The sequence below is a fragment of the Thunnus maccoyii genome, chromosome 14 (assembly GCF_910596095.1).
Source record: "Thunnus maccoyii chromosome 14, fThuMac1.1, whole genome shotgun sequence".
Classification (NCBI taxonomy): Eukaryota; Metazoa; Chordata; class Actinopteri; order Scombriformes; family Scombridae; genus Thunnus; species Thunnus maccoyii.
This window is the reverse complement of record NC_056546.1, coordinates 16,892,135-16,918,152: the sequence shown is the minus strand read 5'-3', so window position 1 is coordinate 16,918,152 and position 26,018 is coordinate 16,892,135. Positions and strand designations below refer to the sequence as shown.

Here is a 26,018-nt window from a genome sequence, read left to right as displayed (position 1 = left end):
TGCCTGGACCTATTACAGCTGGGGAATAGATCTCCGCTAATATAATCAGGCCAATCACCAAGGGTCGGAGGTGATGGGGGATTACTCAGCTCTGTTGCCATGGAGAAGTCTATTGTTTGGTTAACTGATGGTATCTCCTCTTCTCTTTTCTCCAGACGTCTGGAGCAGAATGGGATTAAGTCTGTTCCTCCCGGAGCCTTCTCTCCCTACAAGAAACTGCGTAGGATGTAAGTACAGCAGTACACTCACCTCAGGGCTAAATAATACAGATGAGAACAAGAGGTTGAGGGCTGGAAAAAGAAGCGACAATTGGCAGTTGTCTCATTCCTCTGCTAAGGAGCATGAAGTATTTATTTTGTCTGCGCCTAAAGAACATATTCTTGTTCTCAGACTTGGGGTGGCATGGAAAGCAAGCACTCAGATGCTACATGAGCATAATAACAGCTCTCATCTTTCATTGGTGTGCGCTGGTATTCCCCTGGCTAGTGTTGTCCGGACTGTGTGTGTGTTGTGCCTGCGTGGGCAAACTGTAAACTGTGGCTGGGATGATGATGGGACGGAGAGTGTGCTGGAATGAGGGCTGAGGCTTCACTCTCTGTGGGAATGAGCACTGACAGGCTGGTAGTTGAGACGGAGTGGTTTTTCACCCATTGACAGCCAGCCGTCCAGTCACCCAGCCAGCACACACCAGTCGGCCAAACCCATAACGCCAACACCACCAGGCCTGACCGACATAGCAGCAGGAAGACGGAGGAAACGGAAGGTCAGGGAGTTTCTCTACCCTTCTTAAAGGATTCCACACCGTTTTATCATCCAAGTCTAGGGACAGTTTTAAGTTCAAATGAGGTGAATACAGAGAAGTACAGCTGAAGCAGCTATCTCATTGTAGTGCCAGGGAAATCTCAAATTATTCTTTAATGCGCAAAAATAAATGGAAAAACTTCTTTTCTTTACTGTGATTACAAAAAACGCCATGCCAACTCAACCTGATCAAGTTTTTATGTTAAAGTGAAAGTGAAGGAAACTCTTAAATTAAATAGGTGGCATTGCATTTTTGTTGTTCTTCAGCAAAATGGGATAATCACTTATCAAATATGATATGTGGTTTTCTTTCTATACAAGTTCTATATACAAGTTAAATATGATGACAGTTTCACAGATTCAACAACTCTAAATATTAACACATTAACAAATTGTACTTACTGTTTCAATTCAATTCAATTTTATTTATATAGCATCAAATCACAACAGAAGTTATCTCAGGGCACTTTTCACAAAGAGCAGGTCTAGACCGTACGCTTTAATTTACAGACACCCAACATGCTCCCATGCGCAAGCACTTGACGACAGCAGCAAGGAAAAACTCCCCTTTAACCGGTTTCTCGTTTAACCTCCCTCCTTCTCTCTCAACCGGTTGGGTTGAGACAGAAAGAAGGAGGGGGAGAGGGGAGAGAGAGACACAGAGAAGTACAGTAACAACAATAATAATATTAGAAATATGACTAATAATAATAATTATAGCAGGCGTGGTCATCGAGCAGGATCACAGCAGCACGGGGTCCACAACCCACAGAAGCTTGAAATCCATAACCTGGTGGTCCATGACCATGATCCACAGGAACCTGTGAGACAAGAAAGCACAAAAACTCTGAGGAAGAAGCCAAGTTAGTAACATGCATTAATGGTACATGAGTATGTACAGATGGAGAGGAGGAGGAGAAGAAAGGAGCTCAGTGCATCATAGGAAGTCCCCCAGCAGTCTAGGCCTATAGCAGCATAACTAGGGGCTGGTCCAAGGCAAGTCTGGCCAGCCCTCACTATAAGACTAGAGTACTCTAGTATCAATGAAACTGCTATTTCATTGTAGCTCCCCTTATCCTGATTTTACAAAAATGTGATGCTTATATCTACAAAAGTAAAAGCAAGAATGAAAGATTTTTTTTCTCACTGTACATGCAAAAAATGTGAATCATACAGACTCAAAACAGGTTAGGTTTTTACATAAAAGTAAATAAATCAAAATAATCTAATCTAATCAAAATGAACTCCAAAACTAAATGGGTGTGACAAAAATGTAATTTGTCTTTAATCAATGTTATTAATATTGTATATCTATATAGAAATCGTTGTTTTTTATAGAAAATAAACGAACCAGATCTAATGGCAGTAAGAATGTCTTCCATCTGGTCCTCCAAACAGACATGACCTGCTACTGTTGCTGCTGATTCTGCATTTAGCAACAACAATGCACGGCTGCATGTCTGTGTTGACCCTTGGCGGCTCTGTTGATTCAGCTGGCTGCGTGCCCTCACTGGCCCAGTCGGTCCTGTGTCCAACAACCTCAGTACAAAGAGTGTCTAGACAGCACCAATACATCATGTTGAATATGGTCACCCTCCTGGGTCATGTTCTACAGATGTTAATATGTATGTTTTATATTTTAGTGGCTTGTTCTGGCATATTAATACTTAAATATTTGATAAAAAGGGAACATTGGGTAAGTAAAAGTTATATATAGGCTTTTGTGTCCATGGTTGTGCATTTGTTTGCTTATTTATGGCGTGTACAGGTATGTGTGTAATGCCTCTCCTGACCCTGTGTGTCGTCTTATCCCAGTAAATGCCAGCCACACACATTCTCTTTCACCTTGTCCTAGTTTGGATGACCTACACATGAACCACTCCTTAAGACAGGGATGCAGTAATAGCCCTCACACACCGACACATACACAAACACACTAGTGTCTGAGTTTACAGACACACACCAGTGCAGATGTTGGCTCCTTTCACTGCATTTTCATTTCCAGGAAACCTCAGTCCTTTGCAAGAAGACAAATGGGTACTTATTTAACTGTTACCCCCAAATGAGAAAATATCCCTCTTCTTCACCACATGATGATTTTCCTTCAAAGGTATCCAGTCGACTGGAGTTCAGTCCACATACTCCATTAACTCTCTCTCTCCATCTGTCTTTCTCACTTTCTGTCCCACTGTTCTTATTTTACTGTTGCATTTACTCACACAGACACACACACACATAAACACATAGACACACAGGCTTAGTGGTTATCCTGTGGGGAGAGGCCTGTGGATCCTATTAACAACAGCTATGTTCAGAGGCAGTCTACTGTATTTTGCTCTGGATTTCAGCCACACACCCCATTTTTACTCACACACACACACACACACACACACACACACACACACACACACACACACACACACACACACACACACACACACACACACATCATGAGACAACACAGGGCTAGTTGATAGGCCACAAATAATACAAGTAAATGTTTTGATTGGCTAGGAGACTCTATCCCGCTCCATTTCATCAAATCCCTTGAAGGGATGCACCATCAAATATGGGAAAGAGCTGGAACTCATCTTCATCCCACTCACACTACATTTACTTCCTCCCCACTCGCCAGCAACAAGCAGGGGCTTTACATCCACCTCAGATTCCTGTGAGGGTGACATCCAGTGACAGTGGGGTCAAACCCCCCAGAGGAAACCAATTTAATCTTTGACTTCTTCACTAAACTTGAACAAATTCCTCCATCTCCATGACTTGAATTGTCCGTCCTCTTTCACACAGAGACCTGAGTAACAACCAGATCTCAGAGATAGCCCCTGATGCCTTCCAGGGCCTGCGCTCCCTCAACTCCCTGTAAGTGACCCCATAGCAGAGTTTGTGCATGTATGTGTGCATAATTATCGTCTTGGTTGTCGTTTCCCGTGTCTAAAGCACGTCTGTGTTGTGATTTCTCAGCGTGCTGTATGGAAATAAGATCACCGACCTGCCCAAGGGGGTGTTTGACGGCCTCTACGCCCTGCAACTGCTGTAAGTGGAACATACACGCACTCTGCTGATGCACTGGTATACTGAATACCAGAATCCCTTAACTCCCACTCAGTAAAGGAGTCATAACCTTCAAATAAACTTTGTACCTGTGCATAGTTTTCTAGTTGGAATGCATAATGAATGAATGCATAAAGAAACTCTGACAAGCTGCTTCCCTCCCTCTTCTCCTTTCCTTCCTCTCTGTTTCTCCTCTCCCCCCTCATCCCTCCCTCTTTTTTTCATTCCTTCTTCTCCCAGGTTGCTGAATGCCAATAAGATTCACTGCGTTCGTGCCAATGCCTTCCAGGACCTGCAGAATCTCTCGCTGCTATCGCTCTATGACAACAAGATCCAAACCCTCGCCAAGGGCACCTTCACTTCGCTCCGAGCTATACAGACCCTGTGAGTCAAACACAGACACATGTGTGTGCTGCCGTACATGCTCTGACACATACTGAGCCTTCACCATAAAACATGAGCCAACACAGAAGTTGTTTACTCGCAGGTCCTGTGTGATTACATTAATTAATTAACAGGAATGAAATGATAAGGTAGAGAGGAGAGTAAATCTATCATCTTCACAAAGACGTGGAGACACACAGCTTCAGATCAAGATCAAAAACAGCTCACACCACACCCACTCTTTCCACTGCCGTTGCTCAGACAGCACCTATTCTGGCTAAAATGAATGTCTCTCCTTTCTTTTCTGTTCCAATAAACAAGGCAAACCACACACTGTTATCAATACAGACCTCACACTGTGGTGTCTAGCAGCTCTGAAACATGCTGCATGTTGATCAGTTCCATACACACGCATACAAGACACCTGTTGGAGATGACGGATAGATAGTGCTGCCCTTTGGCTCACCAGACACATAGAAAACATATAGGGGGCACTGGGTTTCATGGTCTCAGTCTAAAATGAGCCTCTTGTTTTGCCTGCATTCTGAACATGGTGTAAAAATACATGTAGAGTCTTACCGCTGGTCTCTGGTCATCCAAATCCACCACATAATTTGGATGGCTGCAACAGCATTCCTGACAACACACACTCATTGAACTGAAGCAGAGTCTGGTGTTATGGTTGAAATCGATATTTCAAATCAAATATTTTCTAATATCTATCTATATGCACTCAGTTGCCAGTTTATTATGTACTAGTTTGAGGTGTGCTGTTTTAACAGTATTGTTTTCTACTGAGAGGTATTTCTAATATTTTGTCCACCCCATTTACTATATCAATGATATAGTAAATGACTAGATATTCAAAACATATAACCAACAAAATACATTCAGCAGCACCTCAAACTGCAGGCTCCAAAGTGACCATAAGAAGAGTGTTTATCACAATTTGGAAAATGTCTGCAAAGTCACCTATAAAATTATTTAATATGAAATATTCAACATAAAACAAATTAATATTCAAAGCAATGCAGTTTGTTTTTGCGGGTTTGTGGATTGCTTAGATTCAATAACAATAACAGAAATTTGTCAGACATTAAAGGAATAGTTTGACATTTTGGGAAATACGCTTTATTTGCATTCTTGAAGTCCAGAGCCAGGCTCGCTGTTTCTCCATTTGTAGTCTTTATTATAAGCTAATCTAACTGGCTGCTGCTGCAGGCTCTGTATTTACCATGCAGACATAAGGGTGGTATCAATCTGTTCATCTAACTCTCAGCAAGAAAGGGAATAAGCTTTTTTCCCAAAATATGAAACTGTTCCTTTAAATGATAAGATTATATCATTATGATATAGTTTACAACTTAGAGTCAGTACACAATAATATTAAATTATCCCCCACTATTTGTTTCTACAATTTCTGGTAAGAGTCTGTACAAAGTCTGTGACTCCAATGTCCAAATGTATACATACTTCTTTCTTGGTGTTTATCCCATCAGTTTTTTAATGTGGGTTCTTTTCTTTCCTTTCTTCTTCTATATTCCTCTCTTACCATCTCCCCCTCCCTCTCTGTTCTCCAGTCACCTGGCCCAGAACCCATTTATTTGTGACTGTAATCTGAAGTGGCTGGCTGACTACCTGCGCTCAAACCCCATCGAGACCAGTGGTGCCCGCTGCGCCAGCCCTCGCCGACTGGCAAACAAACGCATCGGACAGATTAAGAGCAAGAAATTCCGCTGCTCCGGTAGGCTGGTGGCTCAGCGTCACTGTCTCCAAATGTCTCTCTCTTATTACTCTCTTGGGCTCTTTATCTCTCAGACTGGCTTTGTTGTTTTTATTCCACTTGTCTCTCACTGCTATACTCTTACCTTCTCTCTTTCTCTCCGCTGGGAGCGGCTTTTATCTCTGCATTGTTCCCTCTACCTCTCAGCACCTATAATGAGTGATCATTCCTGGCAAAAGGTTTTATTCAGCCTATCATTTGCTGTGCCGGTGCTCCTCAATCAATATCTCCCCAGACGAACTTGGGGCCAAGGAGAGAGGGATCGTTCTCTGTTTCTCTACTTCCCCTCCATATTACCACATTGTGAGTCTGGTTTCACATTCAAGCCGCAGTGAGCTGAGATCACCAGTCGAAGCTGGTATAAGGGCTAGAGTTTCTGTACGTGCCCACCATTCCTCTGCCCTCTGCCAGTCTCAGGCTTCCCTTCCTCCCAGCCATCTCTCCTCCATCTCCCCTTGCCCGCTCACCGCTCTCTGCCTGCCAGGTTCAGGTTTCCTTCACGCCCCCTCATTCCTTCACTCCTCCGCACTGCACTAGCCAGGCCTCACCATGCCCTCTCTCTCCACCCTGTGCCCACTATTGTGTTTATGCACTGTGCAGTGCTGTCTGGCACTCTGCACTCTGCTGAGGTTTCACACTTCTTTACAGCCTCACTCGTTTGGCTAGACCTGCTAAAGAAGGGGGTCCATGTGTTTTTCTCTTTCTTTTTTCTTTCCTTTTTTTTTGTCTTTTTCTTTCTTACTTTTTCACTGTCTTTCCCCCTTGTCACTCTTCCTTAGCAACAGCCAAATATTTACCACTTTTTAACATTGTTACGTTTCCCCACATTGCCATTATACAGAGATAGTCTTAGGCTACTCTGTTTTACAGTCATGTGCCATGTGAGTCATGTGTCGTCATATATAAGCCCTATATATGACTGTTCTGAAGCATAGCGAGACCACAGCTATGCAGACCAGACTGGTCTCACTGACATCCGTCCCTCTTTCTTTTCTCCATCACAGCCAAAGAGCAGTACTTCATCCCAGGTGAGTGGCTCGTAAATGTTCACACCTATCATTGTCTTCCTCTTTTCTTTAATTATTCACCCTTAACCATGTAGCGGCATCAGTTTTTCCATTACTCATCGTTCATTTAAATGAAATTCTGCCATAGGTTAAAGGATAATTCCACTTTATTACAATTTGGGTCTTATAATGCGCAGTTTTGTCATCATTCATGGTATTTTATTTACTAAGCTAATTACTGAGAACTGGGAACATGGCAACTTTGTTAAAAATAAGTCAGGGCAAGAAACGTAAGCAGTCAGATGAGCATACAGGTTTTAAATGAACCCACAGGTCTGGTGTTAACATCCATCGCAGTGTACGACTGACTTCCGATTTCAACTTTGACTTACTTGCATCTTGCCTTGTACTTGCCATAGCTGTGTGCAAACAGTTTTACTGTACAAGAGGGGTTATTACCAACATTGCTGATGGACTCACATTTGGTTTTACGTCCACTGTTTCTTGAAACAATGACCAAAACTATAAAAAACAAACCAGAATCATCCTTTAATGTTGATGATGGTAGGATGAAGTTCACTGGGCATTTTGGGGGAAAATTGGTTGAAGATTGAATGCTGGTGGTGGCTGCACCGTATGTATTTATGTATGTGAGAACAGCAAATTGGGCCCATGAGGTGTGCATTTGTGCATTTTAATGTGATATATGTGCGAGTGCGTCTGTTTCTCCTCGGGTCTGTTTTTCTAACAGTCTCAGCAGATAGAGTCGAAAGGAAGTGGCTCTTTGCTTTGGCATGAGCACAGTCACTCACCAAGAGGGGCAAAGAAAGTAGGGAGGGAGAGAAGGACAGAGGGGAAGGAAAGTGTGTCCTTTCTATCAGTAAAAGCTAAAGAAAATAAAGCCCACCAGAGGACCCAGATTCCTATCAGCGGATGTTTCCGGACCTCTTAACAAGAGCACTTCCAAGAAAATAACTAGGAGGAGCAGTGATGTGTGTCAAACTCTGTGTGTGTGTGTGTGTGTGTGTGTGTGTGTATGTGTGTGTGTCTCCGTGTGTGCCTGTGTGTTGTGTGGATGCTTGTGTGTGCGTGTGTGTGTGTGTGCATGCGTGTAAATGAATGTGTCTTTGTGTGCTAAGCTGAGATAAAGCTCTACACTGGCTTAGAGAACAAATGGGAGTACTATGTAAGCAGAAGGAAGATCAAAGCCAAATGTGATTAATGAGAATTTCACCCTCCCTGAATGATAACAATAAAAGCCTCCACATTATACACATATACATACACACACACACACACACACACACACAATCACTGACAGGATGGGATTCCATAATACATTGATAATGAGGAACCAAGCTGCAAGGAATTATGAGAACTTCTACAACTTCAGTGATGAGTCATTTTGCGCCTCGGAAAGGAAAAACCTCATTCCTCTCCTCTGTGTCTTCTCCTCTTTCGTTTAAATCTGCTGACAGTAAAAGTGTCGCCACCACGCACTTGTGACGACGGCGATGACTCAGGCTCACGAATCTCCCCTGGCTCCTCTACATCCTCAGGATCAAAGCGCTGCGCTGTACTTTCATTGCTTCCTTTCTAGCAGGAAATGCCTTTTCCTGTTGTCTGGCCAAGTGAGGGAAAGTTCCTTAATGACCTGCTTTGCTGTGTCTATCTGCACCCTCCAATGGGCCAACGCTAAGAAGGGACACAGCTTCAGGGAAAGTTTTTACACTGGCAGCCAGAGGAAGTCATTTCTGTGAATGCAATTCACTCTAAACGTGTCCAAACGTATTCTAATAAAGTCAGCGATGAGGGTTTGGGGTTAGGTTATGGTTTCAAATGGCATTCCATTTATTTGGATAGATTCTTGATACTCTGCTGTACTGCTGTAGGATTTTGTCCTAGTTGTTTGAGGTTTTCCTGCTCATGACTTTGGTCTGGGTGCCCCACGGTGTCCCGCTGATGTCATCTCCAAAACTCTGAGAGGTGCACCGATGTGAGCATGCAAAAAGAGGACGGGACACAAAATGTTATCCTAACAGAAAACGCTGGGCTGTTCCCTCTAAATGGAACATGTGCACACACATAAGCTGTACACGCACACATACACACTTATATATACACAGACACTGAGACACAATGCACACTCCCTCAGACACACACACACACACAAACACACACACACACTGTTCTAAGTGGCTCCCAGTGCTGTTCCATTATTGAGCAACCATGATGTAACTGGCAGCACGCTTTTTGGCACGTAACGTCTATTCATAGACAGAGGAGGTGCAGGAAAACGTCCCACACTCCCCACGCTGCCTCATTCTTCTTGCTCTTCCTCCATCAGGACAGACGTCTCTCTGTACCTGTGCCACTCACCTTTCATTTCTCTCTCATCTGTCTTCTCTCTCTCCTTTCCCTCCTGCTTTCCTGCATACATTTATGTCCTTCATGCCCTCCCCTTTTTTTTTCTCCCTCTCATCTCCTTTGACTCCACCTGTCTGTCTGTCTACTTTCCTGTGCATTATTTCATCTATCTCTCTCTCACCATCCTCTCTCCCTCTCCTGGGTACTCTGCTTCACTGAAGCCGGCTGCCCAAATCCTCTTTGGCATCCCTATCTCAATCTCCCCTGCTACTGTTCTTTTCACCCCACTGCTCCCACTCTATCACCTCTCGGAAATAACTTACTCCTGCCCCCACCCACTCATATCCCTCCTATGAATGGTAGGAGAGCTGCAGGGTGTTATTTAGGGCACTTCAGGTCAAATTAGTTAACAAAGCAGCCGCTTAGGTCACAACAGGACAAACTACTGACATACAGCTGCAGAGCGACCAGATGCGTGACTAAGAGCATCATGGGAAAGTGAAATGCATGTGTGGGTACAAGGAGGAGGCTGATATAATTGTGCATGGTTTAGTTTTGTGTTACATCAGTGTATGTTTTTGCATTTTCCCCTGTTCAGGTACAGAGGACACCCGTCTGAATAACGCCTGTAATAGTGATCCAGTGTGTCCTCCTAAGTGCCGCTGTGAGTCAAATGTAGTGGACTGCTCCAACTTGAAGCTCACCAAGATCCCTGAGCACATCCCAGCATCCACCTCTGAGCTGTAAGGCATCAGGAAAAAAGTCTGTTGTACATTGAAACAGACTGAACAGACACAGAATGAAAAGAAATGAAGCCTTGGATTTGATTTGAATGAAATACAAAATTGTAGACCAAGCAAATTCAAAAACTCACACTTTTTTATGATTGCTACTGAATATTTTAGAAGAGCTTTAAATTTGAATAGATTGTTTTATTTGTATGGTTCAACTTTTTCAATCTTTTGTCTCTAGCCGCCTCAACAACAATGAGATCACCACTCTGGAGGCAACTGGAGTTTTTAAGAACCTTTCCCAGCTAAAGAAAATGTAAGTGAAACTTTAATTTTCCCTTTAAACTTAAGCTTCAAACAATCATTCTCTAATTGTTGAGAGTTATAATTTAATCATCTGACACGCCTTGTTTTCTGCAGTAACCTCAGCAACAACAAGATCACAGAGATTGAGGATGGAGCATTTGAAGGTGCGTCATCCGTCAATGAGCTGCACCTCACAGCCAATCAGATTGACTCAGTCCGAAGTGGGATGTTCCGTGGCCTTGAGGGATTACGCATGCTGTAAGTGATGCACACACACAAAAATCACACTCTCAGGTATGTCTATACTTGTGAAACACAAGATAATATTTCAGATTATTAGAGTTAAGCATCTAATTTCTTTTTATGTCAGGATGCTGAGGAACAACAAGATCAGTTGTGTCCACAACGACAGTTTCACAGGGCTGCACAACGTCCGTCTGCTGTCTCTGTACGACAACCAGCTGACCACCATCACTCCCGGAGCCTTCGACACTTTGCAGACCCTCTCCACCCTGTAAGACCCTGGCATACACACACACATACTCACCTATAACTACATTTCAAATTTCAGCGCTCTTACAATCTCTCTCTCACGCTCGCTTTCTCCTAGTAACCTTTTGGCCAACTCCTTCAACTGTGACTGTCAGCTGTCCTGGCTCGGTGATTGGCTGAGGAGTAGGAAGATTGTTACAGGTAACCCTCGCTGCCAACGTCCCGCCTTCCTGAAGGAGATCCCTCTGCAGGACGTGGCTCTGCCTGATTTCCGCTGTGAGGAAGGTGGGTGGTGGTACAAAGACATGCAGCTAGCAATCTTGATTTGAGTCAACTGCTCTTCGAGTAGCTTTTCGCACTTTCTCTACTGATGTATGTCCTTATTTAGAGTGTATCTGAAGTTTCGTTGCAGCTTCTCCACTTTAAATTAGGTGATCTGTCTCTTTGAAAGGAGATAAACATCTTCAATATAGTAGATGACCTCCACTGTGTGAAACTAACCTGTCTGGGCCTGACTGATGAAGATTTTAACGTTGCACTTTGCTCCACAATACGTTATGAACAAGAGCTGCTTAAAGTGTCTGAGATCATCTTAAATAATGACCGCTATTGTGCCGGTCTTTTGTTTACTGAATAGATTGCTACTCAGCAGTTCCTAAGCTGCTAGTCGATGCTGGGCTGAGTGGAGCTATTGAGCTGTTTGCCTTATTGACCAGTCAGCCTATTTGCACCTGAATGAATGTTAGACTTGTCTTCAGGCCTCGGGCAGCTTCCATTCTTTGCTCTTGCTGGTCGATATTACATTAGTGAGGCTCCTCTCTCTCTGTCCTGCTTTACTTTTCACATTTTTCACTTCCTCTTTGTTCATTGTCTCAGTAATGCCTTGAAGGATTGTGTTGTTTGTGCTTTGTCTTGCTTCTACTCTTTCCACAGTTCATCTTTTAGCTGTTCTCTGTGTCTTCCCATTCCTCCTTTCTCCTCCTCTCTGTATCTAACTCTCCTACATCTCCTCTTTTTCCCAGGCCAAGAGGAGTCAAGCTGTGTGCCCAGACCCCAGTGTCCCAGTGAATGTACTTGCCTGGAGACTGTGGTGCGCTGCAGTAACAAGCACCTCCACGCACTGCCCAAAGGCATCCCCAGAAACGTGACTGAACTGTGAGTCCCTTTGGCATGAATTATGCTAATTGCCTTTATATCTTATCAGTTTGAGTTTCAGGTATTGTTGCTCCTGAAGGCCTGGAAAGGAAAGGAGACAGTATAAAAAGATAGAGGGGAGCTTAGGAGGTATGAAAGGGATAAGTGTTAGTGAAAACAGTGGAGGCGAAGAAAACAGATCTCATCATTTGGAGAAGAGAGAAGAGGAAAGGAGCCAATAAACCCTGCAGTTATTCTCTCAGACATTCTTCTTCTGTGCTCCCTGTAGCCCTCAGGGCTAGCACTGATGTCACTCTCACACTCAGAGCCAAGGATCAGAGTGTGTGTGTGTGTGTTTGTGTGTGTGTGCATTTTTGTGTGAGGGCCAAAAGCCTGTCCACAGGAGCATAGGGGAGCAAGAGGACATTTTAATGAGCAGTCTTCAATGGAAAGGGGAGGGAATGGAATAGGTCTGGAACTTTCCAATACTGCTCCAAGTGGTTCAGACTTAACCACACACACACATACACACACACACAGATGCACACACACGCTGTGCAAGCCTTAAGGCCTGTCATTGTCCCAGCAGGTGTGACCAGGTGTGCCCCCCTGTTCTGGGCTTTCATCTAGTCATCTGGAGAGTTTGCTACTCCATCATTATCCCAAGTGTCCTCTGCACCGTCATTACCTATCATTACCTCTGAACCCAAAGGCCCCCCTAACTAAACAGCAACCCCCCCACTCCCTCTCCTGCCCTCTCTGTCCTGTGTGCTGTCAACAACAATAGCAGGAGAAAGCGCCTGCAGCTTTGCTCAGAGGGACTGGGCCTTAAATCAGCCATTTATCAAGGTGACAGCCCTCTGGTAGCACTTTGTGTTGGCAGTCAGCAGGGTGGTTGCATCCCTGCAGGCATGGTGTCAACTGGGGTAGCTTGTACATACATCAGCATGTTAACACACACATGTATGAACGCACACACATGTTTAAATGTGTGTGTGTACCCCAGTCACCTCAAAAAGTGGGGCGGTGAGTCACATTCGGGAAAATTGCAGCTATATAGGAAATTCAGGAAAATGTGCCCTCTTCATCCAGTTATTCAGTAATTTTATAACCTTACAGTACTGTATGTGTGTGGAATAGGAATACTAAGATGCTCAATAAGCCTGACTTCTAGGCATGAGACATAACATTGTATCAAATTTTCTAAAAAAAAAAAAATCGCAAGACAAAATATTCATCTGTTTGGTGTATCTTGGGATTAAATTGGCTGCAACAGCATGGAAAAAGTGTTCTAAGTTGAAAGTTTGATGTTCACCTAAACTGTAATAACTGCCTGCAGCTTTTCACCAGTTCACAGTTTAGAGTAAAAACTGATCCAATGACTAAAAGCAGAGCACAGTATCAAAATTTAGAATTAGATCAACTTCTAACACCAGCCAAAACCTAACAAACACAAGATATGCAACTCACATTAACAATAACTCAACTCAACTGCAACATTTCCTGTGGATACTTCAGCAGTAAATTTAGATGAAGGTAGATTTCTACTGGGAAGCAGCTGCAGGACATGTTGAGTTTGCTTTAGCAATATTCTAACAACTGCAATAAACATGGCTTCAACGTGGCTTTGAAAAACAATAGTTATAATAATATGTATTATAATGTATAGATATTAAATGAATGGTAACATTTGACATTCTCAAAGAAAAATATGACAGACACACAGATGATCTAGAAAGTGAACTACAGTGGGGACTGGTTGGTTACTGTAGCAAAAAAGTCATATTTTATATTTTTGTTTCATCCATTCACACTGCAATGGCTGTATTGGATGATACATGCATTAAAAATGTTGACCGCAGAGGGTTTGTTTTATTTTGTCTTAGTATTGCATTGTTAATATTATTGTATTGTACATTTGAAAGAGTGTGTGTGTTTGTATCTGGCAACAACAAGATAATTTCTCAAGTGTACTGGCTTTATTACTGAGATAAATGTGTGTGTCTGCTTCTTCAGGTATCTGGATGGAAACCAGTTCAGTATTGTGCCAAAGGAACTGTCTGCTTTCAAATATCTACAGCTGGTGTAAGTCTTTTTTTTTTCTCTGCACCTTCTGTGTCTCTGTGCAGATTAGTATGGTGAGCTTATGCCTCTTTCATTTCCTTTCAGAGACCTGAGCAACAACAAGATCAACTCTCTGACAAACTCATCGTTCGCTAACATGAGCCAGCTCACCACTCTGTAAGTCCTGGCAGACCTCAGCCCCTTAGACCAAAGAACTAGTATTTCATTCTGGTGCTGACAGTAGGATGGAAACATGCATTTTATATACATACATATGTAATTATTTTTACATTGCAGAATCCTGAGCTACAACTCCCTGCGTTGTATCCCCAAAATGGCCTTCAGTGGACTGCACTCTCTCCGGCTGCTGTGAGTTTATTTTTATATTTAAATGCATGCACACATATAAGTGTGTTCATCTTAGTATGTCTTCTAATTTACTGTTCAGTCTTAAAATTCTATTTTTAATATGTGAAACACTTTGTTAGGCAGTGGGAGAAGAAATTTTCTCTTCTTTCTCATGCGAATCAAACATTTGAGTGACATTATCTTTCTTTGTTATCACTATATTCCAAGACAATGCTGGAAAAACAGAGACTTCACTGGAAACAAGTGAAGTTATTTTGAACGAAATGTTCTAAAACAAGATAAGACTCACTACCAGACTAAATGAGTTATTAAGGAGGATATTTTTGCAGCATGGACTGACTACAGAGAGGCTGCAGCAGATGCTGAGAATCTTTGATTAACTCCAGAGAACTGAAACACTGTATAAACAGTTATGACAGCTTATGAATAAACACGCATACACACACACAACCTCCGACCTATTTTTTCTGTTTAAATAGCAATGGGGGCAGCAGTGTTGCTCATACTGCTGCCCACAACTTGTCTTCTGCCCAGTCTGCCTGTTCACCTCTAAACGCCCCAAGCTCATCACTGCTTTGCCATCAGGGCCAAAGACGCCCCCCCACAAGCCACTGCACAAAATCACTTTGACACTGATTACCGGAGAATGTTTGCCCCGCTAACCGTAATGGTTTTGACTCTGCCTCCGGGCTTTTATGAAGTTATGAAGTCTTTGATTGTGCACTCCCAATGACCATGGGCTCCCTGTGGATGAATTGGTCTGCTAAATAACCGAGATGTAGAATCTAAATGTGTTAGACAGATAGATGACGAAACCAAACCAATCTTTGGACCTGGCATCCAAAGATACAGCAGCTGGACGCCTCACAGTTTAACTCAAAGGTACAGTTTAGTTCTGCGAGGGAGAAACAGAGACCAGGCCCAGCCGCACTCCTTACGAGATTATGCATGCATCTGTGTGTGTATATATGTGCGTGTGTATGTGTGTGCATTGGTGCCTACATGTTTGTCATCTATTGGCTTGGTTCCCGTTAGTATGTGTGTGGGAGTAGACTTATCGGCCTTCCATGTGTTCTCATAGCAGGCACACTTTTTACTACTGACAACAAAGCTTCAACAAAGCCTCTTTTTACGGCGGGATTCGACTAAGGCCCCCGATCATTATGAGACACAAGGCGTAAGAGCCCTTTTAGCGTGGAATGAGAGTGAAACTCGGTCATCATTAGCTGATGCCGCCTTGCTAGCCTGGGCGTGTTGCTTTGATCTCTAATGAAGCTGCGTCCGTTATTTCTGCTCTTACTCACTCACGCCACCTTCACTTCTGAAATATTCCCTATGCAAGTGTGTTAGACGCCATGTGAGGCCCTCCCCCAACGCCGCCTGCCCCCCCACATACACACAGACTTAGAGCTATATACAAGCTCAGACTAACACACACATATACGCACAGACTGTCTGGACTACCTTATTGTCTCAGTCAGACGGGGAGTCCAAATGAAGCAGAAAACTTTGATGTCTTTACTGCTGGTCTGATCAATCAAAAGCCTCCCATTAAATGTCAATCGGTGGCGTGCCTTTTTTTTCTTTTTTTCTTTACTAAGTAAGGCTGTGGGGGTGCAACAAAACTAAAGCGACAATGAGCTCCATTTAATAGTTTCAACTTTAAGACTCCACACCGGGTTCAAAGTTCAAAGTTGGAAGCTTCACAGAAACCACAGAGAGGTGCCAAAGCCACCGAAGAGCGGGACACACTCATGCATACTCGCACACACTGAGGTGCCAAAGCCTTTATAAAGCTGCACCTTTGGCTTTACAGAGCAGTAAAGAGGAGAAGAATCATTAACGCTCACGGCTTCAAACAGACCGAGGGTCTGAGCTTTGCATGGATGTAGTGTGGTTTGGTGTGATCGTGTACATGTGTGTGTGCATGTGTGTGTGTATGATGTTTGTGGTTTGTGCTGCGGATTAATAAGCTGCTAATTGGCCTGCTGGGTATTAAGTGTGAGGTGAGTGAGCTGAGAGAGCACCAGGGCGTGGTCCGCCAGGGTTTGGGTAGGAGAGGAGAAGGTGATATGAAAGAGCATAACAGTGTGAAAAAAACTAACAGAAAAGAACAAAAGGCAACATTAAATGAAATCAAAACAGACATATTCTCAATCAATTGTTGGATACAATGCTATGAGAAATCCCAGTGTAAGGAGTTACTTAAAACAAGAGCTAAAACAAAAAAACATGCAGCCCAGAAAACTCACCAAATCACGAAATATTATTAACTGGTTGCAGGTGAGAAAGTCTGTGTGAACATTTTGAGCTCAGTTCAGCTGGGCAGCCTGCGCACACAGTGCCTTTCCAAGCATAATGCTGAATTTTTTGTGGTCGTAAACCGTCATTTTGCCTGTCCCGATGCATCAAATGCAGTTTTTATTCAGAGATTCATGCCAGTTTAGAGATAAGTAGACAAAGGTAAGATGGGGTGATGTATGTAATGATATACAGCTGTAGAAAAGAAAAGTAAAAAGACAGAGAGAGACAGATAGACAGAGAAAATGCTAGTTGGAGAGCGGATCAGGTTTCTTCCTGGAGACTCCCTGGCTCCTTTCTCCCATGAGAGCTTGCTCTGCCTGGCTGGCACACTGCTGCTGGCTTAATGCCCTCTATATCCTAACCATTCCCCACCACACCAACCCAGCTACTCACTCTACACTAATAAGCGTTCTTTGCTGCGCACAGGCCAATTAAGTTGTTGTCTCAGACGGTTACATTGTATATTTTCCCTTTCCCGCTCAAGCACGGCTCTGTATCCTCACATTGACCAGCCTTGCTCACTATACGCTTTCCCCTGACTCTTCCACAGCTTAGTGGTAATTCACAGATCAAAGTGGGTAAGAAGTAGGGTTACAAAGTCTGTTTATACATCGGTTCTCTTCATCCAGGCATAGAGAGCAGATGTGTCTTGTGTTGGTACTGTGGACTGAGCTGTGGTAACATTAGCATGCGGTCAGCTGAGGGTAGGAGGTGGTAATGACCTGGCGGATTACAACAGCCATCAGTCATCTAGTCATTAAGCCATGTTGGCTTGTCACCCTATTTTCTATTTAAAGAACAGCAAGGAAGATAACAGCATGTACAGAATTGTGCATATGCACGCAAATATTGATAAACAGACAAATATGCATGCACATAAACATACCTGTTTGTCCACTCAAACAATTCATGTTTTTAACTGTCCTGGATGTGGTGCAACTCTGTCACCCCCCTCCCTCCATACCAATGTTGGCCCTGCCAGCCAGACGCACATAGAAACTTGACACCAGTCTTTTCCAGACTTACAGAGCCTCACATCTCTGCCAGCTGCACATGGCTTAACCAGAAATACAAACCACCTACCACCCATTCAGAATGCCAACCCAACACTGAGTGAAATATTCCTAAACGTCGTCCTGTTATTTCTGGTTTTAGTAAAGCAAAAAACTGTAATGCCAGAGGAGCTGCAAACAAGAGTTTTGTTTTTTTCCTGTGTGGAAAATTTGTTAATTTCTTAAATTTTCTCATCTTCTTCCTCCATCACCCCCTAAGGTCTCTCCATGGCAACGAAATCTCCGAGCTTCCTGACGGCATCTTCACCGACGTGGCCTCACTTTCCCACTTGTAAGTTGTAACTGTATGCCCCAATGGCAGCCTATGTGATACTGTCTGCACTTATTACTTAGTTTGTAAATATGTACACACATGTATACACATACACACACACACACACACACACACACACACACACACACACACGCATACTCTCAGGCACAGAGGGGGTCTGGTCAGACAGCCAGAGTGTGTGGCTCACACTGGCCTGTCTGTAGTCCTCTTTGGTGGGCTCCCCATGAGCCGAGCCCTCCCTTAATCAGCCGCAGTCCTGTGGTTAAAGCAACACACAGACCCCTCTACTGTCTCATCTCTCCGTGACATCTCCAAAACACACGTACACACACACACAAGCACACACACACACATACAGATTCTCCATGGTCCACAGACTTTAGTGTTTGTTTATTTATGCCTGTAATTTTGTGTGTGTCCGTCGCGTGTACAGTGTGTAGCCGTTGTGTGGTTGTGCATACATGAAAACTAAACACAAGTATCTCTGCAGTGTGCCCTCTGCCATCAAGGCTAGATATTCACATCATCCCTTGACAGTCACTGATCAATAGACCTATCAGTGTCAGAGTTGGGGAGGTGCAGAGGGGAGAAGAGGAAGGAAGGATAGAGAGAACTAAACAAAGACATTTCATGGGTAGAAGTACAGCAGTCAAGGTTGCATGACAGGGGGGTGAAGGGTTGGATGGAGGGGAGCCATTGATCCACAGTCACAGTCAAGTGGCTTTCATGTTAGCAGATGTCAGGTGTCAGCTATTGGCCTTGCCTGAAAGATGAGCTTGTGTTCCACCGTAATGGAACAGCATCGATTCAGGAGTGTTTGTGCATCCAGCGGGAGGACAGAGCGGCATTGATTCACGACCACCATGACAGAAGTGGTTAAGAGTGCCTTCTGTTCGTACCTTTGCCCATAATTGAGAGGCCCTCCGCCTGATGATGTATGGCACAAAGTGGCATTGAGAATTAAACTTAAATAATAAAAAATAAATCTGTTTTATTCTTCGAGAAGTAGTGTTTTTACTTGTGTAATAGTTGAGTTTGGCATGGATTGTTTTAGGTAAAGGTGTAGAGACACCTGCTGGTGATACATCGTACTACACTGACACAGCCAGAATTTGTTAAATCACTACTTTCTTTTTCTTGTGCTATCAGAGCAATCGGCGCCAACCCGCTTTACTGTGACTGTCGCTTGCGCTGGCTGTCTGACTGGGTGAAGACTGGGTACAAAGAGCCTGGCATCGCCCGCTGTGCTGGTCCGCAGGGCATGGAGGGCAAACTGCTGCTCACCACACCTGCAAAGAAGTTTGAATGCACAGGTAAGTTAATAAGATGGATAAGAAAATATAATTGGCACTAGCATCTTCATGCAGTTGATTCTTATCTGTCCTCCATTCACACAGGTGATGTGGACACTGCTGTGCTGGCCAAGTGTAACCCCTGTCTGTCCAGTCCCTGTCTTAACCAAGGCATCTGTCACAGCGACCTGGTGGAGATCTACAGGTGCAGCTGTCCTCCAGGATTCAAGGTCAGAGCTACACAATGCTACCACATACACTGTTTGTCAATATCCAGTTCCATGTAGACGTTAAGGTGTTGCAGGTCTGAAAGTAAATGTGTCTATGCTCTCTGTCTCAGGGCAAGAACTGTGAGACAGCTCTGAATGCCTGTGTGAGTAACCCATGTGCCAATGGAGGAACCTGCCAAGCGATTGAGGATGGGGTGGGAGAATACAGGTGTGGAGCTTAGAAATAAATGCAATAAAAGGATTGAATCTAAGAGTGATAAGAACTTGAGTAACTATACATGATGACATTATGAGTGTGTGTATGTGTGTGTTTTTACAGTTGTACGTGTCCACTGGGCTTTGAGGGCCCCACTTGCCAAACCAACATTGACGACTGTGAAGACAATGACTGTGAGAACGGAGCAACCTGCATCGATGGAGTCAACAACTACACTTGCTTTTGTCCCTCCTACTACACAGGTAGTGTAATATTCTGACTTCAATGAGCAGCAGGTGCTCAAGATTGAACTGTTCTATAACATAACGTTTTTATTTTTGTGTAGGGGACATGTGTGAGGAAATGGAGGATGTTTGTGCCCCAGGACGGAGCCCCTGCCAACATCAGTCTACCTGCCTCATCACCTCCACGGGGCCCAAGTAAGTGTGCGCTGCCTCTCACGCTGCTGCCTATACATCAGAAAATAGATGTTACATACAGACTGCGAGGTATCTCTGACTGTTTTTGGCTTAATTTCATTAATGTGCTTGTATACTACAGGTGTGTGTGCTCTCCTGGTTATGTTGGCGATGACTGCAGTGTAGACTATAATGACTGTGAGGAGCATCGCTGTCAGAACGGAGCTCAGTGTGTGGATGAACTGAATGGATACTCCTGTGTCTGTACTGAGGGATATAGGTGAGAAATAGCACAAATTCAACATGCATGGGCTAATCACTTCTCTGCTGTGCTCACATTTTATACTCACACAATCCTTCTACTCTCTCCGCAGTGGTCAGTTGTGTGAGGTTCCTCCATCCTCGCTGTCTCTGTGCGAGCTGGCCGACTGCCAGAACAACGCCCCCTGTGTGGAGCGAGGTGGCCGTGCCCTCTGCCAATGTCCTCCAGAGTTCGGCGGGCCACGCTGTGAGAAGCTGGTCAGCGTCAACTTCATAGATAGAGACTCATACTTACTGCTTTCTGACCTCAAGAACTGGCCCCAAGCTAACATCACCTTACAGGTATACACAATGTGTTAAGGCGCAAACATTTATATGTTTCTCTGTGATGACACCACCTCTCTGACACCTGACAAATTCAAATGTCTCTCTGTAGGTATCAACAGATGAGGATAACGGTATACTGCTGTACAATGGTGACAATGATCATATTGCAGTGGAGCTCTACCAAGGTCATGTCAAGGTCAGCTACGACCCCGGCAGCCAGCCTGGACATGCCATCTACAGGTAAGGAGCCAATAAACCCTTGAAAGGCTGAAGTTTACTGTCACTGCTGACACCTGATGAAAATGTAACGTTTTTTTTTTTTTTAATTAGATCTTTGGGAGATCCAATTATGTCTTATATCCTGTGTCTGTTTTCTTTTGCCAGTACTGAGACTATCAACGATGGCCAGTTCCACACAGTGGAGCTTGTGACCTTTGACCAGATGGTGAACCTGTCCATTGACGGAGGTCTCCCCACCACAATGGACAGCTTTGGGGCGGTGCGGCCCCTCAACGGGGAGGCTCCACTATATGTGGGGGGTAGGGGCCCTCTCCAGAACACACCTCCCTCCTCTGCAGGCACTCTTAACTACTACACTACTGTCAATCACCTCCCCTCCCCCATCGCTTTGTCACCACCGCAACCAACCCCTCCCCTCAGCTATGCAACCCAGTCCTACCTCCACCCAAACCCTATCCTCCAACCACACCATCCCCACCTTCAGTCATAACTGTGTTTGCTAGGGGCCACACATTAATGTACAATACAAAAATATACATACACCTCTAAATACAGCGTATGCACAATTTGTAATGAATGAGTAACCCATTTCACCATGACAGATAAAACATATTTCTCAAATATGACTCATTACCCATAGTGATCATACAACACACAGTGAACCTTATGTCCACTTTATAGTCCAACATATCCATTGTCTTTACAGCACATTTTTACAGTGTGCAAAGTCCGCCCTCTAGTGACTTTTCTGAGAACTACCAGACACAGTCTTTTAAGTTTGTTACGTATTTGCATGGATTTTGTTTGCATAAAATGCAACTGTATTTATTTGTATGTGTGATTTAGCCACTCTTGACATTCTTTTATCATGTAATTTGAAAAATTACAAACCTTTGTTGCCATTCAGCCCCAATTCTGGGATTAACATGATGGTTTGCTCAGAAGTGGCCCTGAATTTGTACAGTTTGTTTCAGTGCTGTGATGTGCTGTGTTGTGCTGTACTGTTCTTCATTCATACAACACTACAGGAGACATTTCCCTATACCTGTTTGCCTTTTGCTGTCCTTGTTTTCAAGGATGATGTGTCTTGTGGTGCAAATACAAAATATTTCTTTAATAAATATATAAAAAGTAGCATATTGCAATCTGACATACTGAATGCACTGTGGGACACACATGTTTGAAAATGCTCTCCTCCATTACACTCATACCAGCCCCGTGTTAGCTGTCTGTTTGTGATCTCGCTTGCCAGCTTTCATATCAATCAACATCATCTCCTTTCCTTCTCCCCTCGTCCTCCAGGTATGCCAGTAGACGTACACTCTGGCGCTTTCCGTCTCTGGCAGATCCAGAACGGTTCCAGTTTCCATGGCTGTATCCAGAACCTGTACATCAACAACGAGCTCCAGGACTTTACCAAAACCCAGATGAAGCCCGGCGTGGTACCGGGCTGTGAGCCCTGCAAGAAGATCTACTGCGTACATGGCATCTGCCAACCTGATGGGGTCCAGGGACCAGTGTGCCATTGCCAGCCAGGCTGGAGCGGGCCGCACTGTGACCAACCTGCTACCAACCCCTGCCAGGGCAGCAAGTATGTTACCAAGCTTATAGTGATGCTCTTCTCATACTACTAGTTATTTTGTTTTTTATCTTCTCGTTATCCGAATTGAGGGTCTGAGAATAGAGAGTGTCATATGTTGTTCTGGGACAAATTTATGATGTTATTTCTCTCAGAAGATCAATTTAATAGGTACACCTTCTTAGACATTAACAAGGAGTATTCCCTTACTAGATGCGTCCATGGAAAGTGCATCCCACTGGACAGTCAGTCATACCGCTGCGAGTGTGTGGAGGGTTACCGCGGTGCCCTGTGTAACCAACAAGGGGAGCTGTTCAACCCCTGCCGCCGGCTGTCCTGCAAACATGGTCGCTGCCAAATCTCAGACACAGGAGACGCCTACTGTCACTGTGAAAGTGGCTTCACTGGGGAACTTTGTGATACAGGTTGGTTTGCTTGATCTGGAATCTCAAAGATAAAGAAAATTATATTTGTGGGCTTGAGCCAAAAAAGTAGATAAGTATTTATACTAATGTCTATGAGTGTTTTTCCTGTTTCCCAGAGTCTGAGTGCCGAGGGGAACCTGTGCGAGACTTCTACCAAGTGCAGCGAGGCTACGCCATCTGCCAGACAACACGCATGGTCTCCTGGGTGGATTGCACCGGAGCCTGCGACACGGGGGCCTGCTGCGCCAGCCAGCGGATGAAACGCCGGAAATACACCTTTGAATGCAGCGATGGAACCTCCTTCAGCGAGGAAGTGGAAAAGACCATCAAGTGTGGCTGCGTGGGCTGCATGTAGCACCATTCACTCACGTTTCCTGCCGCTGCCGTTGAGCAGAAGATAGAAAGAAAGAAAGAAAGGAGGGAAGAGAGAGGACTGGAGGAAAGCGAGCGAGGGAGGGAAAGAGAAGAAAGAGAGAGATTATAAAGAATATATATAAAACCTCTATCTATATATTATGGACAACAATGTTTGTAAAATAGGACATTTCCTCCCCTTCCAAGGGTGTGTGACCTACAGTAACACAGAGAAACCAACATCATGAGCAACAATGTAGAAGTGACAACAGCAACAAAACCATTGTATCTGCAACATTGTTCCAAGAGGTCCAGAGATTTCAAAGGTGTTGCATTCGGAGTGAGGCATCCCTCCAACTCAAATTACCCAGTGTGAATTCCCCATCCATCTGTGAGGCCTCTGACAGCCTAACCACCATCTACCATCTTTACTCTGTGGAGGCGGCGAGGACAGTGGGGTCCAGCCTGGCTGAGAATGGCACAAGAGAAGCGGAGAAAGTCAAAGAGAGGGGAAAAGAAGTGGATAAAGAGAGAGCTGGACCGTTTGATTTGGCAAAGCTATCTTGAGTTGAGCTTGGCTGGGTTACCTGGACTGGGCTGGATATGGTTTGGGTTCAGTTAAAGTTGTTGTTGGTTTGGTGTAACATCTTCTCTGCCAGGATACAGTCATCCATCGACACATGCACATGTAGAAGTGAACAAAGAAAGGTAGGGTTTAGAGTGGCACATAATCCGGTGTGGATGTCGTGGCTTTGAAGCCAGGTGGTCTGGTGTCACAGTTGTTTGCTGTGAGGTACTGTTACATAGAAGCTCCATAAAAATAGAGACTGCACTGACTAGCAGCACTGAAGACGACAGTCATACACCTCTCCGAAGTACATGATCACACATGCATGGCGTACCGTACATACATGCACACACACAGTCTTAACACCAGTAGAAGTGAGAGGGCCTGTGTGGTGCAACTATCTCTTCTGTTCATACAGCAAACCAGTCTGGTGCTGGCAGTGCGCCCAGTGGTTACCAGTGCCCCCAGCATGCATTGCCTCAGGGTTAGGATGATTTGCATAATCCCACCCCCTTTGAGCAGGAGGCCGTTCAGCCCCTGCTCCTCTTGATGCCTGCAGTATTAAACGTTTGCAAACTGTTGCATGTGTGGAGAAAAGTTTGCCAACAAATATGTAGACCTTCTTAATATCATTATAATGTTATTACGAAACAAAAGGTTGCAGAGTCATCTTCTGATTTTTTTGTTTTGTTGCGTCTAATTTCCCATATTGATTTGTTTTTATTTTTGTTATATTTTGTTTCATGATGTAACCTAACTCCTTTAGCCCCCACCCCACTCCAAAAAAACCCTCCCCAACAACCCTTTATATAGAAATGCCTAACAGATTCTAATATATATATATTTGTATTTCATTTTGGTATAGTATTTTTCTATGTTAAAGAGTAAGTCTGTTTCTGGAAGCTTTGGGACTGGTGGAATGGCAGGTGGTTCCCTAGGTGTTTTTATTTGTTGATCTCACTTGTTCCAACAAGGTAATTAATTACAGTAATTGGCCAAAAATACAGCAGCTGGTTGGCCTTGTTGTATAGGAGGCAGTATTGGTCTAGAAATATGTTTAATATTGTATATGTTGTCTTCCATGTGAATATTACATCTAATTCATGAGAGTCTGTGCTTGTTTTTGTTCCTTTATTTATTTTATCTCAAGGCGTTTTCCTGTAGAAAGTGGAAGGCATAAATGTTCCTGACTTTCAGATATTTTCAAAAATTTCAAAAAGATGAAAAAAGGTAAAATAATGAATAAAAAATTGCATAAAAATATGTAAGGTATTTGTAACATCACTTAATAGCGAGTTACGACAGTGTTTTCCTCCTCTCCGGCTCAGACATTCCTCATTTGCTGCACGAGCTGGAGAGGTCAGAGCTGGGACGTGTGTGAGATCAACACACGTCCCCCTCAAATTTACCTTGTAATTACCATATCACACTTTAAAGGCTTCTGATTGTTTTCATGTTCATTTTGTTGAAGTGCTCGGTTGTATTTCTATCATTTTAATTTGAGAGATGTTTGCCATAGAGAGAAGTCCGTTGAGGTGTTTTTAGTTCAACAGAGTTCAAGTAGTCAAGCTCAACTGATCATAAGCTACTGTCAAGCCAGAAGAAATAGGATGAAGTTTCCTGTGTATGTATATCATCCTAGATCTGTTTGAAGAGGCAACTGTGTGAAGCATCACATGCCTACTACTGACAGATAATAAATGAGAAAGGTCTGGACATTTAAATGTTTGTCAGTTCTGACTGGCTATCCACAAAAAAAAAAAAAGAAAAAAAAAAAGAAGAAGAAACGGTGCCAATTATAGTGACCACAACAGTCATACCTGAATGTATAAATGTGTATAGATAAATATGACCTATGCTTATTCATGAAGTTGTAACTTTTAGCTGTTATTTAGTTTCCAATGTAAGATATAGAAATCACATACTGTTTTATAAGTGACAGTTCATCAGGATGGCTTAAGGCATTGTTCTT

At 43.7% G+C, this 26,018-nt stretch overlaps 1 protein-coding gene across 2 annotated transcripts in view; it reads left to right on the top strand.

Annotated features, from left to right (window-relative positions):
- Nucleotides 1–25,763, top strand: part of slit1a (slit homolog 1a (Drosophila)) — an 89,267-nt gene extending 63,504 nt beyond the window's left edge. The window contains exons 10-37 of one of the 2 annotated variants that reach the window (XM_042433357.1): nucleotides 156–227; nucleotides 3,604–3,675; nucleotides 3,778–3,849; nucleotides 4,108–4,251; nucleotides 5,832–5,995; nucleotides 7,039–7,062; nucleotides 10,007–10,151; nucleotides 10,381–10,455; nucleotides 10,560–10,703; nucleotides 10,816–10,959; nucleotides 11,056–11,222; nucleotides 11,960–12,092; nucleotides 14,088–14,156; nucleotides 14,241–14,312; nucleotides 14,433–14,504; nucleotides 18,081–18,152; nucleotides 19,305–19,468; nucleotides 19,553–19,677; nucleotides 19,788–19,885; nucleotides 19,997–20,136; nucleotides 20,220–20,313; nucleotides 20,435–20,572; nucleotides 20,667–20,895; nucleotides 20,990–21,120; nucleotides 21,265–21,419; nucleotides 22,423–22,711; nucleotides 22,913–23,124; nucleotides 23,241–25,763. In XM_042433357.1, the coding sequence (XP_042289291.1) occupies nucleotides 156–227; nucleotides 3,604–3,675; nucleotides 3,778–3,849; nucleotides 4,108–4,251; nucleotides 5,832–5,995; nucleotides 7,039–7,062; nucleotides 10,007–10,151; nucleotides 10,381–10,455; nucleotides 10,560–10,703; nucleotides 10,816–10,959; nucleotides 11,056–11,222; nucleotides 11,960–12,092; nucleotides 14,088–14,156; nucleotides 14,241–14,312; nucleotides 14,433–14,504; nucleotides 18,081–18,152; nucleotides 19,305–19,468; nucleotides 19,553–19,677; nucleotides 19,788–19,885; nucleotides 19,997–20,136; nucleotides 20,220–20,313; nucleotides 20,435–20,572; nucleotides 20,667–20,895; nucleotides 20,990–21,120; nucleotides 21,265–21,419; nucleotides 22,423–22,711; nucleotides 22,913–23,124; nucleotides 23,241–23,479 (3,655 nt within the window). In that variant the 3' untranslated portion in view covers nucleotides 23,480–25,763. Of the gene's footprint in view, nucleotides 1–155; nucleotides 228–3,603; nucleotides 3,676–3,777; nucleotides 3,850–4,107; nucleotides 4,252–5,831; nucleotides 5,996–7,038; nucleotides 7,063–10,006; nucleotides 10,152–10,380; nucleotides 10,456–10,559; nucleotides 10,704–10,815; nucleotides 10,960–11,055; nucleotides 11,223–11,959; nucleotides 12,093–14,087; nucleotides 14,157–14,240; nucleotides 14,313–14,432; nucleotides 14,505–18,080; nucleotides 18,153–19,304; nucleotides 19,469–19,552; nucleotides 19,678–19,787; nucleotides 19,886–19,996; nucleotides 20,137–20,219; nucleotides 20,314–20,434; nucleotides 20,573–20,666; nucleotides 20,896–20,989; nucleotides 21,121–21,264; nucleotides 21,459–22,422; nucleotides 22,712–22,912; nucleotides 23,125–23,240 lie in introns of both variants that reach the window. The other variant, XM_042433356.1, reaches the window with a different exon arrangement.
- The last annotated feature ends 255 nt before the right edge of the window (nucleotides 25,764–26,018 follow it).